General features: G+C 38.3%; 1 protein-coding gene across 7 annotated transcripts in view; it reads right to left on the bottom strand.

The window, feature by feature from the left end:
- KAT2B (lysine acetyltransferase 2B) overlaps nucleotides 1–12,569 on the bottom strand; it is a 69,693-nt gene extending 57,124 nt beyond the window's left edge. For all 7 annotated transcript variants that reach the window (XR_015797890.1, XR_015797889.1, XM_088150775.1 and 4 more), the window contains exon 1: nucleotides 11,698–12,569. Coding sequence is in view for 5 of the 7 variants with exons in the window: in XM_088150775.1 (XP_088006901.1) it covers nucleotides 11,698–12,045 (348 nt within the window). In the remaining 2 variants the exon portion in view is untranslated. The remainder of the gene's footprint in view (nucleotides 1–11,697) is intronic.
- Nucleotides 12,570–20,006: the final 7,437 nt, after the last annotated feature.

Raw genomic sequence — 20,006 nt, 5'->3', positions numbered from 1 at the left:
TGCAGCCTCTCTCACCCCAATTCAAAGTGTTGTAAATCCCTCTGACTACTAAGGGTGAAGATATTAAAGGCTGGAGTGAGAATTCCCTCCCTACCCCACCCAAAAGTAAGTGTGTCAGCTGGATTGCAGCTCTCCTACTCAGAAAATGGCTACTCTAAATCTAACCCATTACAGACATATATACATTACATAATTGAGAGGCCCTGCAATGCCCTGCAGATGTTTTGGATTACAAACCCTGTAATTCTGGACAATTCACCATATTAGTTTGGACAGATTTAATCACAAAGACCTGAAAAGCTGCCCACACATGCATATTATTATGAGTATTACACAAAAGGAACAGTCTTTCAGAGATGTACACCAAATTATCTGAATCATGATGAAATAATAATGAAAAGAATAACCTTGTTTTTCAAAGTTTTATTCTAATAACCCAAAAACTACAATCTCTACCTTAATAAGTGGGCTAGTTCATTTAACTACTCATCTATAAAAGTCTTTCCCAATGTATAACCCTTTATAGAGTTGAAGCCCCAATATAACCAAAGAGCACCAGATTGGAAAAGCCAACCTAATATGAATGTTAAAAGTCACTGTTTTTCTTGAATGATATAGTCACTGAAATACTGTAAATTTCTATTGGAAATTCCCCTTCACTCTCAATATGGCAGTCTCCATAATTGTTAGCATTAGTCCTTGAATTTTAACTTGAATTCCATCATGATTATCTCTATAATAAATATATAAAACATACAAAACTAATTCAGTATATTTTACTAATAAAACATATAAATTACATGCAGAATTTGATGTTTTCCAGTAGTGCTTTTGCATCTGCTAATTTCATTACAGCAATAACTAAGTACTATATTTTTAACATAGTATTATTCAGCCTCAGAACAAACATTTTCCTGGTTTCTCCCAGATGGAAGTCTCCCAATCCTATCATCAAATGACAATGCACAGCCAATCCCTCTTTTTTTCCATCTGTAATCCAAATTCCATCTGGATTTGGGGCGATGTAGGACAGATAAAAAAGACAAAAGAGAAGCAGGAAAACAGGAGGATGTCAAGTTGAAAAAAAATGTCTGAACCTTATAAAATTCTATGAATGAGGGAAGATAAATAGTTCTCATTTTAAGAAATCAGGTACTGTTCCTGACCTCCAATTTTTATTTTCTTGTCACCCAGTTTAGACGTTGTTACTAAAGAGCACCTGCAATGGCAGCTTTCCAGAACAGAACACATCTGGGAATTATACTAATGCAGTAGTTTTCTCCCCCCCCCACTTGCAAGTGTACCTTGATAACTTTGGCAAATATAATGAGTTCAAATACAGTGGTACCTCGGGTTACAAACGCCTGTTAACGAACTTTTCAGGTTACGACCAGCTCCGGTGGCAAAAATTTACCTCGGTTTGCGAACTCCGCCTCGGGGTACGAGCAGGATACGCTGCCATCTTCCCTCCCGTGACATGGTCCGCGGCCATTTTTCCGCCCCTGACACGTGGTCCACGGCCATTTTCTGCCCCGACACGTGGTCCGCGGCCATTTTTCCGCCCGACACGTGGTCCGCGGCCATTTTTCCGCCCCTGCCACGTGGTCTGTGGCCATTTTCCACCCCTGACACATGGTCGTAGGGAGGGGGACTCTCCCTCCAAGCAACAGCTGCCTCCCTGTCCTCCACACCAGAACGGATTAACAATAATTACATTGAACCTTATGGGGAAATTTCCTTCAGGTTGCGACCAATTCGGGTTGCAGCCAGAGTCATGGAACGAATTAAGTTCGTAAACCGAGGTTCCACTGTATTTATCTGCCTTCTAGGTGAACAGTCTGCCCACAAAACTGCTTGCTCTTCCCAAGTATGAATGTTTGTTAGAAAAAATTGGAGAGTATGACTTTCAAGGTTTATAAACAATCTATTGCTGCTAAAAACAAATTAGAAGTCTCTATGAGGCATAGACACACAATTTTATCCAGATATGAAAAACCCTTTGTAGCATAATTATCCCATAATCTGTAAACTATGAAGACCAAGTACCTACATAAAAATGTAGTATTGCACAATAATTAAAGAGATGAAAACAAACAGATATAGCAATATTGTTATTGCCAGTGCTCAACTGTCAAAAATGAATACCAACCCTCCTCCTACAGGCACAGAGAAAGTTTAAAAAAACCTGGCTGCATTTTTAATGCACCCAGCTTTATTTCTAGATTCTTTTTAAATAACAGATCAGGCAGAGTAAGAACTTTTTTTGCCAACTTCAGGACAAAGGGAAGCTTATGAACTTAAATGTAGTGCAGATCCAGGTCATTTAAAGTACTTTGAACTGTATTTGAAAACAACTGGGAGCTAATGCACTTATTTTAAAGGGTTGGCACTATGTTCACATCACCTCTCATTAATTAATGGAAAAGTTTTCAAACTTTCTTCAAAGGGAGCAAGTAACCTTCAAACACAACAATCTTCCTGAAATGTACCCCTTTCATTATTCACTCCAGCAACTAATATATTTTCCACTCAACAGTGAGCACTTTACTCTTCAGAAGCTTAAATGACATCCCATTGAGCACTCTGAGTCTTTTCTGTTTTTTTCTTTGGGGTTTTAATAAAATGCCACTGTTCTTTTAATTAGAAAGGGATGCATGAAATTATCTTGTAAAAGCATTGTGAGCATATTAGGAAGCAAGTAAGATAGTGTCTTGGAACAGACAGCACAAATAACAGACAAATAAGAAATAAATAACAGAGGAACCGAACACAATATCTTTGGGCTGCAGTCATATATTAAGAGTAATGCATTGTTTGTCCATCAGAATTCAGATTGCAAATTTCACTACACCAAAAGGCTTGGTTTAAATCCAGTTTAGTTTCCAGTTTTATGAAAAGCTATTATACCTAACTGTTCCAGGTTAATTAGCCTGTAGACTGTAGCAAACTGTAGAACTAGATCATGGACAGAAAAAAAATCAGGTTGTAGTTTATTGGAAACTTCTAGTTGGCACAGTTGCAAAATAGTAATTCAGAAACATAAAGTGTCCTCTGCATGAGAACATCTAATCTCTGGATGTTTGTTCTACATATTTTTTTTCCTGTATAAGTATTTAATTCTTATTTTTTTATACTTTCACAATTCTTTCATTAGGAAAAATCCATTTTTCCTAATCTTGATTAATATAAAGGGGAAGAGATTTTATTATTGCTATCATTAAACAGCCTGGATTCAGAAATCTTTTCTATCCAAACCATTCATCTCACAATGGAATTTATCAATCTTAAGTCTATTCCTGATATATTATTTGATATGTTCAGCCATATACGATATCATAGCAAAGTGCTTTTCTTCGTATTCCATCTAATACAGACAATAAATTTGAGGACCACACAAAACAAGGTTTAAAAAGCTATTTAAATTCCTTGAGATACAGCAGAAAGTAACCTGTCCACAGCCATGTTACACAAAAGGATGATGTTAGGCAATCTTTTGATGGTCAGGGATTGCAGTTATTTAGGGGACAAAAGTTTCAGTGGACATAATGATGCAAAGCAAATACATTTCTATTGTGTATATGGATGAGCTAAGGGGGTTGAATGTGTTATTTATTTATTTATTTTATTTCTACTCTGGTTTCTCTTCAGATCATATAAATCTTTCGTCTTTTATTATTTGATCAAACTATAAATCATCTACAGTCCTGTCCAAGATAATAAATAAATATTCCCCCTTTTTCCTTTCTTTTTCCTAATAACAGATTAGAAGGTTTAAAAAAAAACCTGTTAAGTTTATTTTAGGGTTTACACCATAGCATGCATTTCCTTCTCACAGTGGTGGCCAACCAAACTACCAATTTTTAGCAAAAGTAATTAAAGAGGATTCCATGGGTCAAAAACAAGGAAGTTTAGAGGATACATATGGCCCTGAAATGTCAGGTTCCCATTTCTATTACATTTGGCCTTGCAGGGGCATGCTGGGACAATGTGTTCTTCAAAAGGTAGGCAGGGCCATAATAAAAATTAAATTGAAAATTAATTCAATTGCATTTACATTTCACTGTGATTAAAATAAATACAGAATATGACTGTTCCCCAAATACTTAACAAATGTCCTCTTCCATCACATTATAAATTTCAATTCAGTGCAAATTTTTTGAGGGGTGCTGGTGCCTATATCAAAGGTTTTCATCTTTGGCCTTCCTATTGTGCTGTAAGACATAGACATTAATGTAGATTAATAAAGCAAAAACCAAACTCTTACTAAATCAAGCTTCATTCAGTATTCTAAATTTTGTGTGTTATAAATACTTAATGGAACACAACCATAATTTTTAATATTGGGTAGCTGCTTTCATTCTGAATTGGAAATTTTATAACTGAAAATCTTCTCAAACTGGTAAACCAAACAAGCCAGCAACAGTAATTTAGAAATGCTGTGATACTGCACTTGATGGGACAGTTATGGATTAAAAAAGAGTGAAGACACACACATACACACACACCTTATTTAGCTATCCCTGTATTACCACTATGTTAATGTACTATCTTTCAATAGCGTTAGTTTCTAATGTTATCTACAGTTGCTAGGGAAGGAGTAGCTAGGTCTTAACATTTGTTTTTAAAATTATTTTTTTATTTTTCCATCAGCAATTATGGAATAATTAGGTATTCACAGACATATTGTCAAAGTTACATATGGACGAACACAAAAGCATATGTTAGAATGACTGGAAATCATTTTGAAAATTATGTCATATTTTAGTTCATCATTTTACACTCTGTAAATTCCTAGTACATATTAGTTAGGAACAGCATTATCAGACATTTGTATCTATACCTATATATCTATGTTTGTGTGCCTGTATATATACTGTATATACACACCAACTTGTGCATGCAATTCTTGTATTAAACTTGTGATATAGATTAGGCTGACAGATAATAGCTGGCTGAGATTCAAAGCAGAGAATTTGAATCTGGGTCTTCCCACCCTAAAATGTCACCTCTAGCTACTCCATTTTAAACTTACATGTCACTCACCAGTGGATATGGTAAACACCGGAGCGTTCTCCACATCGTAACCAGAATAAAATCTACTATCGAGCATATTCTTGTTTTTTATAATGTAGTTGGTAACTTCAATATCATTATGTAAACTTTGTATCCTCCATTCTCTAAACTGAAATGCTTATCAATGAGACTGTTATGACTAGTCATGCTGAAACATAAATTACTATAGATTTGTTCATGATCAACATTTTATGCTGTTATTTTCTTTTAATTTAGAGCATCAGTTGTAAATTATATTTAAATTACTGATCTCAAAGATTGTCATGATTAATCTATACAGTTGCCACATTTTATTTACTGCTGATTCTTTAAATCAATATTGTACAATAAAGGGTTAATAATTAGAATGCATGGTATTAACATATTGGCTTTGGTCCAGCAAGCTGTGAATCGAATTCTGAAAACACAGAATTAGGAACCATATTGCTTGATACATTGCCCAAATTAGGGGCCAAATTGCTAGCTACATTGCTCAAAACCTAGTACATTTTAAAATGACTTAGTGAGACAACACCAAAGTGGCATTTAAGTCAGGGGAGTGAGTTTGAAACAAAATCTTGTAAAATAGATCTTCTTCATCAGCATAAAATATATATCTATTTTTAAAAATGGTAGTCCTCAAGTTATGACCATTTGTTCAGTGATTGAAGTGACGATGGTGCTGAAAAAATGAACTTACAACTAGTCCCCGAAGTTACGGCCATTGCAGCACCCTTGCAGTCATATAATCGTGATCTGGGCGCTTGGCAACCTGTTCGCACTTACAACCAATTGCCAAGCACCCAGCAATCATGTGATTACCATTTGCAACCTTCCCTGCCAGCTTCCCACAAGCAAAGTCAAAGGAGAAGCCGGCAGGGGAAGTCGCAAGTTGCTCAGGTAAGTCTCCCCAACCCACCCCGGACTTTCTTTGCTCACATGTACCACACTCTCCTTCCCACCTTCGCTCACACTGCATCCATCATCCCTCCTTCACTCACTTGCACACACCACGCCCCTTTGCTCTGCACTGCAGCTCTGGGGCTTTGCAGGAGGAAGGAGAAAGCCTCAGGAACAGCCGGCAGCTTCCAACATGAGCTGCAGAGCGCATGCTAGAAGCACCCCTGGAGAGTCCTTCAGTGCCTGGAAGCACCCCTGGAGAGTCCTCGAATAAGTGGAGGGAAGGAGGTTATGGTGCATGCGATCAAGCAAACAAGGGCGCTGGTGCACGTAAGCAAGCAAATGAAGAAGGAGGGCACAGATGCATGCTAGGCAAAGGAGGGAGCGGCGTGTGCAAGGCAAAGGAGAGTGAGGTACATGCATGCAAGTGAATGGGGAAGGAGGGCCAAGCAGCCCCAGAGATGTGTGGTTCTGGGGCTGCTTGATGCCCCACAAGACAGGGTGCAGGGAGGCCAAAAGGGCAGAGATGAGGGGGGAGACAGGCAGGTGGGGGGAATTGGAGTCAGTCCCTTACCTTACTGAGACTCAAGGCTGGGAGGGACCAAGCCCAGAATGGCATGCATTGGGGTAGTCCTCTTCCACTGATTCATAAGTTCTCTGTTATGTACAAACTCATAAAATTGTAATTTATCCTAATTAATTGGTTAAAAAACTATAATTTAATCCTATTTTAATTAAGCTGATGGAATTTGCTTAATAACAGCAATGGGAAGTGCCGGGATTGCTGTCACTAGATGCGATGGAAGACATGAGTGGGGAGGATTCTAGAATGGAGCTTCCAGGTTACCAGGAGAGGGAAGAGAGGTTCCAGGGAAAGCACCTCCTCAGCCCCCAGTCAGAGTGTGGGAAAGTCAAGAGAAGGAGACTGGCCCCTCCCTAAGGGCATCATGGTTATAGTTGCTGTTGTTGGGGATCAGAGTTAGTCTGGCAAGATTCTGTCTATTAGGTGTAAGCTAATAAAGGAGCTGAACTGATTCTGGACTGTCTCGCTGTTGTTCTTGGGCTGAACCTGACACTAGGCAATGCAGTCATGTAACCTCTCGTTTTACAACCGCATTGCTTAGCAATGGAAATTCTGGTCCCAATTGTGGTTGTAAGTCGAGGACTATCTATGCATGAGTAAAATCAAGAAAATTTTGTGACAATTTTAGTTTCTGTTGGAATATATATACAAAAGAGAAATTCGTTATGTGACTGTGGCTCATAATCTGAAAACCACCAAATTATGCTTAATTATCTAAATTGGGAGTAGACAATCTGGTGCCCTACAATTATTTTTTACTTCAGTCACCATCAGTTTCAAGCAGCATGGTCAAACGTAAGGAATTGAGGGAATTATAATTAAAACATTAGGAATTTGCCTATTCCTAACTAGGTAATCACGCAAAGCCATAGTAAGACTACTTTATATAAACACCCTTTCCACTCCTCTTCCACTGATTCATAAGAAGTTCTCTGTTATGTACAAACTCATAAAATTGTAATTTATCCTAATTAATTGGTTAAAAAACTATAATTTAATCCTATTTTAATTAAGAGTCAGGATAAACCACAGTTTTCTACATTTAACTACTTTGAAAACTAGAATTTTGAGTTGCATCTGATCTTGAGAAATTTTGGCTAAACATATGGTTTATAAACTAGTTGATATCAGAAAAAGATCAATGCAAAATATTCCTATTCAATACTTGCTATCTTCAGGTAGATTTAGAAAATGTTGCCTATCTTTATGCAGAGCCATAAAGAATCCATGTAGATCAGCAATCACCAGACTGGTATTCTTAAAATGCTTTGAACTGCTACTAGCAATCACAGGTCACTATGGACAATGGCCAGAAATGCTGAGAACAGTAATCCAGAATATCTGGAAAACATTAATTGGGAAAGATTGGTGCAGACATGTATTAATCTAGGAGGACCAATAAACTAGATGGACTTGGTATAATGCAGCATCCCTGTTTCTAATTACTGTTTGACTAATTTAAACTGACCTGAATTTAGAAATAAGAAAGATTATAGGTTAGTTTAAATGTAATACAATCAAGCATTCAACTTCCTGTTTACAACTTCCCCAGACACTTTATTTAAAATTAAATTTATTTTTAAGAATAAAATGAAATCAGGTGAGGCAGAGAACCTGGAAGGTGTCAAGGGAAATACTGGCAGGCCCAGTGGGGCCCACAGCCCCATGTCAAGGACCCAACATCCAGAGTATTATTAATGTGATTGTCTGAACCGGACCCTAGAGAGTTTGTTGCCACATAAAGCGTGAAAAAGTTCTAGGAATTATTCATGAAAAGAGTTTTCAGCTTTTAGTATGTGCTATATATTAATATTAATTGTTAAAGCTTTGATTTTAAGAACTCATTGAGTCTTTTATTCTGTAATGAAACATACAAAAATGTGACAGCTTTGTTCATTCTGTTTCTTTATTAAAAGCCTAATGGACAATAACTGAATTATTTTTTTTCTATTCTTGCTTGAATAATTTAGTGACATTTACTGCTTAGCAAGGTTATAAATATTTTTATGTTCATTCAAGTTCATGTGATTACGCCTACATAGCAGTCAGCAAGCAAGCAACTGAGTTGATTCTATTAATATTAATACTGCCAACTTATGTTCTTTCCATTATACTGCAAGAACTGCTGGTAATCTTATTTCCAAAAAAAATGATGTATTTACAAAAGTATGTTTCATCCATACATTGTTATTGTGACCCGAGTGTTCCTTGGCAGTATGTTCAATTTAATCATTTGTTAGTTTACTTGACCAGATGTGCTTGCTACTTCTATTGTTCCACAACAGTGAAAGGTTTTAGGGGAATTATCTCTTTTTTCTAAGACAGAGGCTCTTCTTTAGACAGTTGAAGGAAACTGGTGAAATTGATATTAGCTTTTTATGCGACCTTGGAATAATGAGCTTGGATGCTCTATCTTGGTAAACCACTGGTGGGTTGGATTAAGCAATGTGAAATTAATTTCCTATGATTTTAAAAAGAGGTTAATACAATAATTTGCTCTGGGCATACAGGATGCCTCTTAGAATGTTCAGTAAAGATTAGTTACAATCACTCTGCTGTTCGAGATTAACTCAGGACTTGAAACATAAACCTATATGGACTGGTCTTCTCCTATTTTTGTTGCATTTTAGAATGATATCAAGAGGATTGATGACACATATTTTCTTCTTCTTGGCTATATCCCTAGTATTTGGAATCTATCAAAATATCAACAATTGTGAATTTTCCAGTCACAAAGTTGGTTAAACGAATAATACAACATAGGAACGAAAAATCTTCCCTGATTTGCAGCAGTACATGTGTGTTGTTGATATGTAAGGTTTGTCAGCATTGTCTTTTTTTTTTTTTTACTAGAAATAAGACTTTTTCAGCAACATGGTCAAAATTCTATTTATTTTAGTTTCTAGACCATTTTTATTTTTTCTTGTTACATTTACCACTTTTGAGGCTGTGTTCATCTTTTAATGCTATTTTATGCATTTTTGAAATAAAAATATATAAAAGCATAAAATCTGTTCAAAGACAAGGAATATAAGAGTGCAAAACTAGGGCCTCAGAAGATAAAAATTCAAATCCCCACACAACACTGAGCTGTCTGGATGATATTACGCCTGTCACCACTACTCAGGCCCACATTACATGGTTACTATAAGATTAAAATGGGAAAACGGAAGAATGCACACAATGAGCAAAATTTCTTGAAATCTATAATAGGATAAATAAAGCTCTGTATGGCTTTATTTATTTGACCTAGCTTCCTTTTGCAGTAATAACATTGATATAAACAGAGAAAATAATCCCTTCAATGTGATTCCAGGCTGCTGAGCTCTTTCTAACCTCACACAATTGGTAATCCACTTGTGTGTGTGTGTGTGTGTGTGTGTCAGAGTGCTTGTCAGCCATAGGCTGCAGAAGGAACAAGCCACAATCTCCACCTCCTTCTGCTGCCATCCTGTCAAAACAAAGGCTCTGTTGCCAAGATTTGGCAGAAAGAAGGAGGTGGGTGAGCAGGAGGAGTTATAAGTGCTTGTCTCCAATCGAAGCATCTCCTTTACTCTCCTCCTCTCTCACATTCATTGGCACTACACATAACTGGATAGGGAGTGCTGGAATCGCTTCCTCGCAAACCTCCCCCTGCTGCAAAAAAACAAAAAGCAGGATTGTTTATCTCTTAACAAATACAGTGGCTGCTAAAAGCAGACTTTGGTTCTGTGCCTAATTTTATGTTTACATGAGAAGCAGTTGCAGCAGCATTTTACCAAGCAAATAACACAATGAAAACAAAAGCTGGCATAGCCTGCTGGGCTTGAGTTTTCTTGTCTCTCTGTGTTACTTTGCACTGATGTTCTGCTTTGTCTCAGGGGTGTATCTTTTTATGACTGCTGCCAAAACAATTTTCTTACTACTGCAAAGAACTTGAGCAGAGCTGGTCAAACACTCCCTCTTTCTGTGCACACTTCTGTGTTCTAGTGGCTAAAAACACTTCTTTCAAAACATCACACACTAGGAATGTGCATGTTAAAGGATGGACCCGAAACTTGAAAAAAATTATCAGACTGGTGATGGGATTGCAAGCTAGTAGACACAAAGAGGAAACAACTCTGAAAGCAATCACCAGAGTGTTAAAGACACAAAACAGAGCAGAACAGGTGACCCATTCCCTAGCCTGGTGCCTTGCAGATTTGTTGGACTGCAATTTCACCACGACTGCAATGATCAGAGCTCATAGGTTGGAGGACACCAGGTTGGGTAAACCTATTCAAGGGCAGCAGAACAGAAATGAGTCACATGGAATGATGACAAATGATTCCAGTGGAGAAACTGAGCTAAGCTTTGCAAAGTAAAGACCAAAAAGCAAAACAAAGACAAAGAAAGGTAAACTGAAAAATACTGCTGTGTAGAGATTCCAGAGGCAATTAAAGGTGTCCCACTAAGCAGTTGAATGAAGGAGAGAAAGGGGAGAACTGATCTCTGACAATTGTTAATAGGGACTAGATTTTAGCATGTTTTGCATCATCATCCCAGAGTTGGGACAAATGAAGTTAAGATCTAGTGAAGATCTGACCAAGACCAACACTAAAAAAGTTTTTACCCTAAATATTCACAGTTGTTCCACACAACCACAATTTCCAGGAGAGTTCCATTTTCAAGCAATTCGATATTTGACATCTGATATTTTTAAAGCGTATGTAGTATTTCGTACATAGAATTCTAACTGATCCAACAGAACTAAAACCACTACATTTGTAACGCAAATTAAAACCATGGATATGTGCAAAGAGAAATAATTAATCAGAATTAATTGCTCTCTATAAACACAGGAGTAAGCAAGCAAATCACTACTTTTCCGATGAGAAAACAGTTGCCACGCTCAACACAAATAGGAAGGCCAACGAGAAAGGGCACACGCGTACCCTCAAACAGACCACCGGCCCAGCCGTTCCGTTTCAGGGCCTATTTGTTCCGCTTTCTAAAAGCGCCGGCTGCAGCCCAGCGAACCACTCCCGCACCTCCCCTTCTGACGGCAACTGCAAACTGCAACAGCAACATCTTTGGGCGCCCCCTAAGGACAACAGCAAGTGCGGCGACCTCTGTGCTGGACGTCGGTGCAATCCCTTCATCTTGTCTGTTTTATCTCCCCAACCCCTGGGCCGGCTGGGTACCTTGCAGGCAGAGTAAACTCCCAGCTTCTCTAGCTTCTTGGCGCGGGGTGCGGAGCGGAGCTGTGCCTTCTTCCCCGCGATACGAGCCGAGCCGAGCCCCCCGCCGCCGTTGCTACTACTACCACCTCCACTGCCTCCTCCTGCAGGGCTCTCAGCGGTAGCAGCTGCGGCTGCAGCGATAACAGCTCGGGCGGGTCCACAAGCAGGCAACCCTCCAGCGGCCGGGGAGCCCTGCTGCAGCGCTCCGGCGCCGCCACCGCCGCCGTTGCCCCCAAGGCTGGCTCCTGCTGCCGCGGCAGCTGCGGCTGCAGCGGTAGCTCCAAGCCCGGCCGCGCCAGCCTCAGACATGCCGCAGCAGCGCGGATGGCGGGAGGCTCGGGTCTGTTGTGACCGACGCCAGCTTTGCTCCGTGCCCGGCTCAGCACGCCCGTCGAGCGCTCTGGACCCTCCCCTTTCTCCGCTTTGCAGCCGCCGGCTGCTCCCAAGGAGGGAGGGGACAGGCCGCACCGCGGGCGGGTCCTGCTGGGGAAAAGAAGAGAAGGCGGAGGCGCCCGTTAAGGAAACAGCAGGGGGAGAAAGACGGACATGTTGTTGGGAGCTTGGCGTGGTTGTCGCTCTTGGCGGAAAGGTCCTGCTGCCGACACGGCCTGGGCCTCCCTCGCCTAGGAGCTAAAACAGTGGCAGAGCGGCGCCTCTGTCCTCGCTCAGCAGCACATTCGCGGCCATGTAATCGTCGAGAGCCCATTTTGCGCCCCAGGCCGGGCGTCGTACTTCTCTGTGCCCTGCTCGCCGCATCCGTGCCCAGAGGTTGTCTTGCGGAGGACTGCGGTATGAAGACGGGGTGGGGAGTCGGGTTTGCGAAAGCCCCTCCATTACAGATTTGTCAGGAAATAACTCTTCTGGTATTGTGAAGACGAGTACTGTAGATGTGCCGTAAGACACCAGCTTATGCTGCAATAAATTTCCAGCATTCTACCAGCTCTCAGAGCTCGTGCGTGCACGGGTGTTCGCTGTGTAAACAAACTACCACTCGGAAACGAAAGTGAGAAGTTCCCTCGACGCGCGCCACTTCCTCAAAAAGTAGAAGGCCTGAGGGGCGATTCTCGCCCGCAGCAGATTTAATGGAGCCTCCGGAGCGCTTGGCTGAGGCCTTCGGGTGATGGACAGCTGTCTCGCGCACGTTTCCACCCTCGGGCGCGCGCCCAAGTATTGTAGTGGCCACAGCCGAGCGTACGCTGCCGCCTACACGAGTTATCTCGCCGCCCTTCCCTTGCTTCTGAAGAGCAATGTTTGTAGGATAAAAGGAAATCCATGTGCTTCCTTCATTAATTTTCGAAAAAGTTATGTTAGAAAGCGAGCTCGCAGACCCGTGGAAGGTAAATGTTGAAGAGGCACCCTGGGGGAGCTTCAACAGCATTACTACCTTGGCTTGGATTAAAGAAGTTAAAATTGTAAGGAGGGAAAACTGGTAGCTGGTAATGGAAAGCCTCGTTGCTTTCCATTCTTCCAGACGAACTTTCTTAAAATCAGGAGGGAGGGAGAGGGAGAGAAGGAGGTGTGTTGGAAAAAGCACCAGCTCCCCAGCTAACAAAAAGGTTGCCATTCCCTGCATTGAATTGCTGGAGGAGATGGCATTGAGATTAGAACTAAACTAGCTCCTGTTTGTTGATGGTCCATTTCACTGACTTTTTGCTTCATTGTTTTATATTGCCCTATGCCATACCAGTGGTATGTGTACTTTCCAGATGATAATCCATGCAGCAATAAACTTTGGTCTGTGATGGCTTATGTCAAAACAGGCTTCAAGGTGCCCCAAGACTGTAATTGTAGGCCCTGAAGAGACAGGCTTTACATTGGCTGAAAATAGGTCTAGAGTAGGATGGCCTTGTAATTCATTTTAGAATAGCTGTATATGTTTTTTAAGTTATATGTTTAGTTTTGTATTTGCAGGTTTATGTTTCTGTATATGTTTCTAATGCTTATTTTATGTGTAGAATTTTAATAAAGTTTATATAAAAAAAGAATATGGTTGTAACAGAAAAATGTGTCTTGTATTGTTTATTTAAAAATTTCTATAGCATATTTTAACACTTCCAAGGCAATTTACAAAAAGTAAATATTTTTGTATATGTAAATTAAATGTAGTCAACTATAATACTTAAAAATAATGCTATCAAAAAGCCTCCATATGAGACCAAAAGATTGCAGTATTTGTCAAAATTGAAAAAATAATCCTAAGAGATGGTACAACTGGAAAGCTCTTTTTTTGGGTTGCCACCCACTTTGTCTCCAATAACAAAAGACAGGTTGGTACCAGAGCAAACATTCCTAAAAGTGAACTCCAGCCCTTTGAATTGCATTTTAGGTACTGGGCTAGAAAGCTGAAGATTGTAAAGTCTAGTCCTGCATAGGCATTAAAGCCAACTCTATCACTTTGGGCCAGTCACTTACTCTCAGCCCTTGGAAGAAGACAAGGGCAAACCACTGTAAAAATCTTGCCAACAAACCTGTAGGGACTAGTCCAGGCAGTCCCTAGGAGTTGAGGATGACTCAAAGGCAACCATTTTAACTATTAGTGTAATAGATTCAAAAAGCAGCAGTCACAACCTTATCCAGGTCATTCCCAAGGTCTGTCTTTAACTGGAATTTGTATGTAAGCTGAAGAGCATTATTGTATAATACTGCGTAAGTAGTATTGTGTAACGAACTCAAATCATGTATTTAAGTTGAATTTTGCTACAATAGACTCTGTTCTTAACTATGGGTCATCTGTAACCCAGGTGTTCTTAACCCATGGACTACCTGTACACTGTGTTGTGTCTATAGTAAATAATTTACTCAATGGGAGGGGAGGAGAAAATGACATTTTTATAGCTAAAGCTATAAAAGAGAAGATTTTTGCTGTGATCTAATATGAAACACATAGTGTGTTGAATACAAACCTTAATCATACTTATTTTTGCATCTTTATGCCATCTTTTTTGAGAGAGAGAGAAAGAGACAACTCTAAGCCACTAACATGGTGCTTAATTTTTCCTCACCACAACCCTAATTTGTGTGCGTGCCATGCATCTTCAAGTCAGTATTGTCTCCTGGTGACTCGACTAGAAAGCGATTGGCTCAAATTGCTTACTAAACTCAGTGATTGAGTAGGGACCTGAACCTCAGTCTCCCCAGTGTAAATCCAACACTTTAATCAACACATTTGGCAGTTGTAAGCCCTTTGACATTCCACTGATGTTAATTGATCTCCTCAAAGAATGGTTTAAGCTGGATGTAATATATCTTATTAACACAAATACTTTTAGTAATGACCAGATTGCTGCAATATGTTTATGCTGAAAATCAAGACAAACCAAACTTGTGGATGGATTTTATTTCTAAGCTTTCATTTGTTGTGCATTTAGCAGCAGAATCTGTTCATGAAGCAATATAGCATAAGATACTAGCTAATCATATCTCAAGTTCAAATAATCAAGGATATTTCTTGATTTGGATTTATATTCTCTAAGAAACACAGAAATGCAGAAGCCCAAAACAAAACAGGAAGCACCAATTTTAGCCTTGCTACATAACAGACAAATCAGAACAATATCTCAGTGGCTAAGGATACGGTTACTATAGTAATAATTGTAAACACTGGACTTAACTACTAGTCCAGTATTAATGTACAACAGTATCAGAGAAAGGAATTCCAAAGAACATACGACTTTCTAGAAGCTTAAGGTACTGATTTACAGATTTTCACTGAGTGAAAAGCATAAATTCAAGAAAGCTGTACAGTAATTGGATGGTCAGAGGGATATAGGCCGAACACCTTAGCAGAAAAAAAGCAAATAGGGAAGATTTACAGAATCAATCTCATTGGATAGGCTTTTGTATGCCAAAAGGTGAACATACATTCCTATGACAGTGGATAAGACAAACCAGAAATAAAGAGTAGATTTCAGCAGATTTATTTTTTAAAACAGTATTTTGAGGTAACACTGAACTATATCACTTTTTATTCTTGTGTAAATCAAGATTGAAATCAGGATCTTTTAAAAGGATTCAACTGAGCTTCTAAATGTGTATTATATGGGCATTATCACATACAGAGACCTTACATACAAGGTGAAAACTCTGGCTCAAACTGGATTGAAATACATTTTATTTGATGTAGCAACCTGGGTTTGACTCTCAAGTTGCCTTGAAAGTTCATTGGGTGATTTTCGACACTCACACTGGGCCCCTTTGCATGATTTGTAAGCTTGATTCCCCTTTGCCCCCCCCCCATCTGAGCCATAAGTCCGCATAATTTTCTATCTTCAAAAATTCCTATTTCATAACTATTTTTCCCTGTACTTCTGTAGCAAAAACACAGATTAAGAATATAATAGTTTTAGCCAATTTTCCACCAAGAAGATCTAGCACCAATGCATTTTTCATCTAGTTTATAAAACTGCCCCGGCTTAATTATTGTTTTTTTAATGTTTTTTTCATGCTTCTTAAATAGTATCAGTGCTGTTCTATTTAAAAACAACCAACTTATATTAATATTTTGTCTGTTGCCTATTGGGTTTTCATGTTTGTTCCTCATTTTCTCCAGGACAAGAGTGTTTAATCAGCTAAGTCAATTGCTTTAAAAATCCTTTCAATTAACTAAGATGGCTTCTAATAAATTAAAATATAATTCAAATACTTTAAAGACGGCAAAGGGCAAGCACATTTTAAGAGGATATCCTTCTTTCATACATAGAATTAAAGTAATGAGTCCTTTATAATGAAGTACATCTTTTGGTCCAGAATAAGTCTTTGCACATCTGCTTTTTAAGGTGTAATTTTCTGTGTTCTATTAGGCACCACATTCCACAACTCTTCATACAGTATGATATGCTTTATCTCCATGTCAAGCCAAGTTTCAATTAAAGGGATTATCCCCAAGGTGTCTTTTAGCCACAATGAATTTTGTTTGGTCTTGCCTTAGTGCAATGTATAAACCTAGCCTTTGTTTATTTTTAAAAAAAATCATAACCTGTTTTTTGATAGTTTGTTGAAATTGAAATTAGTAATTGTGGCTTGCTCAGCAAACCATGGGCCTAGCATGATGTCTAAATGTAATTAAACTTTATTGTATTATTACCTGAGAGATGCCCTAAAGGCTCTTTCCCCTGATCATATTGAAAAAGGAAAGTTAATTATACTCAATATTCTGATTCTTAATATTCTAACCTTCTCCCTGTATGCAAAGCAAAAACAATTTACGATACAATGGTATTCCCAGTTAGTCAAGAGTAATCCCTTCTGAATGGTTTACTTTTAAACAGACAGATATAGGATTACAGTATTGATCATTTCTTAACACTGTATTTTAAGGTCTAAAGTAAACAGTTCTGCTCTGTTTGCAAATAGTATCTGTCTTTTATTAAAGAGTTCTGCTTTGATATTAATCTGCTCAACTGGTACAAAATTATTTCTCCTAACTACTACTCTTTATTTTAATTTTGTAAGAGAAGCTGTTAAGATTGTTCAGGAGAGTGATTGTGTTAGTATAAAAGCAACCAAACCACAAATTCTATTGCACTATAAAAATAGTGGTGCCCCACCTTTTTAATGGACTTTTTATTTTCTTTTGATGTTTTGCCTGTTTATTTTATTTTTAATCTTGTGTGCTAGACTCAGTAGTACTTGCACACTAAATAACACTTGAGTACATCCTTGATTCAGTGCATTGTATAATATAACATACTGATGCTGTTCTAACTACATTAATTTTTGAGGATAAGAGTATGGCTTTTATGGTAACTTGTTTTACTGCTAATAATTTAGAAACATATAGAGCATAATGCTTAGGTTTTCCCATACTAGAAAGTAAGGGAAACATTCCATAAGGCCACTGTCTTGCATGATCTTCCTGAAATAGCTATCTTAAATTACTGAGTCAGGAGGTTGGGCATTTTAATCTCTGTTAGCACATACAACAGCTAACTAGTCCAAGGTCAGGCCATTAATTATCGATTCCTAAACAAAGCTTTGATGAGACCGTTGACATTGGTATCTTCTCTATATGATGAAAGCCTTTTTTTTTTTGGTTCTAGGACTGTGGATAGGAAATCTCAGATGTTGCCACACACTGATTCTCATTGGGCACAAATTTTACTTTTGTGGTGATGTACGATATTGTTCAGCAGTAAATAAAGACTTTGAAAAATGTAGATTGTGCAACTAGTTAACAGTTAGACTTTTATTGTCTCCCAGAATTTAGTTAACATCTTTTTACATTTCAGTCTCAAGAATAAATTTCAAGTATCATGCTCCTGTGCTTTATTTTAAATAATTACAAACACTGAAAACATCCAAAAATGCTTTAAATTCAGAGTGTGGACTGTCCATGATCCTAATGTGAAGTACAAGCATACATATATGGATTCTGAATTCTACCTAATTAGATTTTTAGATGATTTCTCCATGAAATATATAAAATTTTGGGCTTCAATCTTTCAAGGGTTTGTATTCAAGAACACTGCAGATGAAACTCATAGCACTGAGGATCATGAAAACTTCAAAGGGATTATTGCAAATTGAATAGCTGGGCAGCAAGTTAGCAAATAGGAATTAAGCAAAAAACACAACAAAACAAACTTCCTAGATTTTGAATATATCCAGCACTGAGGATAAAATGTTGAGGTTACAATAAATAATCCACTGAAAATATCAAATCAATGTGTTGTGACCATGGGGGTGGTGGGGGAGGGGGGAATCAATCCTAAGAATTGTTAGGTAGAAAAGTGAATATTCAAGAGAAAGTTTTGTAATATCTTTAGGCAAATGTATGATGTGGCTACACCTGAAGAACTTTTTACAGATCTGCTTGTTTTTTCTGAAAGAGTAGAACTTAAAATTATGCAAGCAGCTTAAACACCCTAATTACCCATTTCTTAAGGTAGCCTTCTGCTTCCTAATGTACTTCAGATATGTGATAGTTCAACTGCCATTATCTCAACCAACTAGGAATTTGGAGTTTCGAACCAATATATCTAGATAGTTTGAGTTTGAGGAAGACTACTTTAAGACCAGATGATAATATGATGAGACAACTAAGAATAGATGAGACATGCCCTTTTCTCTCTTACAATATTATAATTGGAGGTTACCACATGACATTGGCTGGCAACAGAGTTATGACAGACTTTAATAGTAGCAATAATAATAACACATAAATTACAATAATAATTTTCTTCACTCAATAATTCACTTGTAGAATTTAGAATTGTAGAAGCTGTGATATGCAAACATGGTGCTTCTAATTTAGCAATTGCCATAGCTAATAAAAACATATAACCACTGCTTAAATAAGAACTGAGTATATTTGAATGCTTATTTAGACAAAAGAAATATAGAGTTAGGGGGCAATCCCTTCATCCATGCATAAACCATACCAGCCATCACTGAGTTAGTGACTTGCTACTTTTGTCAGATGTTTGAAAGTAACTTAACAATATAGCATAGGAGGTTCTAGAACATTTTCAGAATGAATAAATGACACCTCACCATTCTCCTATCAATTATCCTTAGCTACACAGGGACAAAGTGAACTAAGCATGAGAAATGGTATCTCAATAACACCTGATCAGTAACCATCATAACAAAGAGGAAATTGTAATCTGGTTGGAGGTTTGGGGCTGAAACAATCTCAGCCTATTCTCAAAGTTTGAATGGGTAAGAATCCTGATTTGCTGGCATGGAGCCAAGTGCAGTTTTATCTAGTCAAGAGAATCTGGAGCTTAAATGGCTAAATGCAAGATCCTGATCACTAACCATCATACTGCAGAATCATTGAGCACTTGTCACTTTCTGTGAAAGCTTCATTTCCTGGAAAGGGTCATCACAGTTTATTAGGGAGGAGGAGACCCTTCTCTATGAGGGGTAGATCTTCCACAGGGATTACATTGATACATTTGGGTCCATATATAGAGAAATAAACAATTTTTACAGACTATCCAATATTAAGCAATTTATTGAACATCTGGGATAAATTTGGAAAAAACAATAAGTACACACTTCCCTCCTCTTGCTTCCTTGCTGAATGTCAACTTTTGTTATGAAGAAATTTGCTCAATTTAGAGACAACAATCTGTTTAGATTACAAGATTTTATTATTAATAGGACAAAATTAAGATATCTTGAGTCTTTTGTTACACAGTGCTCTTCCACACTTACTTGATTCCAATATTCAAATAAAAAGCATGGCAACAAGAGAATTACAGAAACAAGGGGAACTACTGAGGCATTTGACTGAATTTGAAAATCTTATAACCTATAATACTTAA

Source organism: Python bivittatus, unplaced genomic scaffold (assembly GCF_059951505.1).
Source record: "Python bivittatus isolate LINGU-HERP-01145 unplaced genomic scaffold, Pbiv_v1 ctg000610_np1212, whole genome shotgun sequence".
Lineage (NCBI taxonomy): Eukaryota > Metazoa > Chordata > Lepidosauria > Squamata > Pythonidae > Python > Python bivittatus.
Note: the sequence above shows the minus strand (reverse complement) of the source record. Positions and strands in the feature narration are given on the sequence as shown.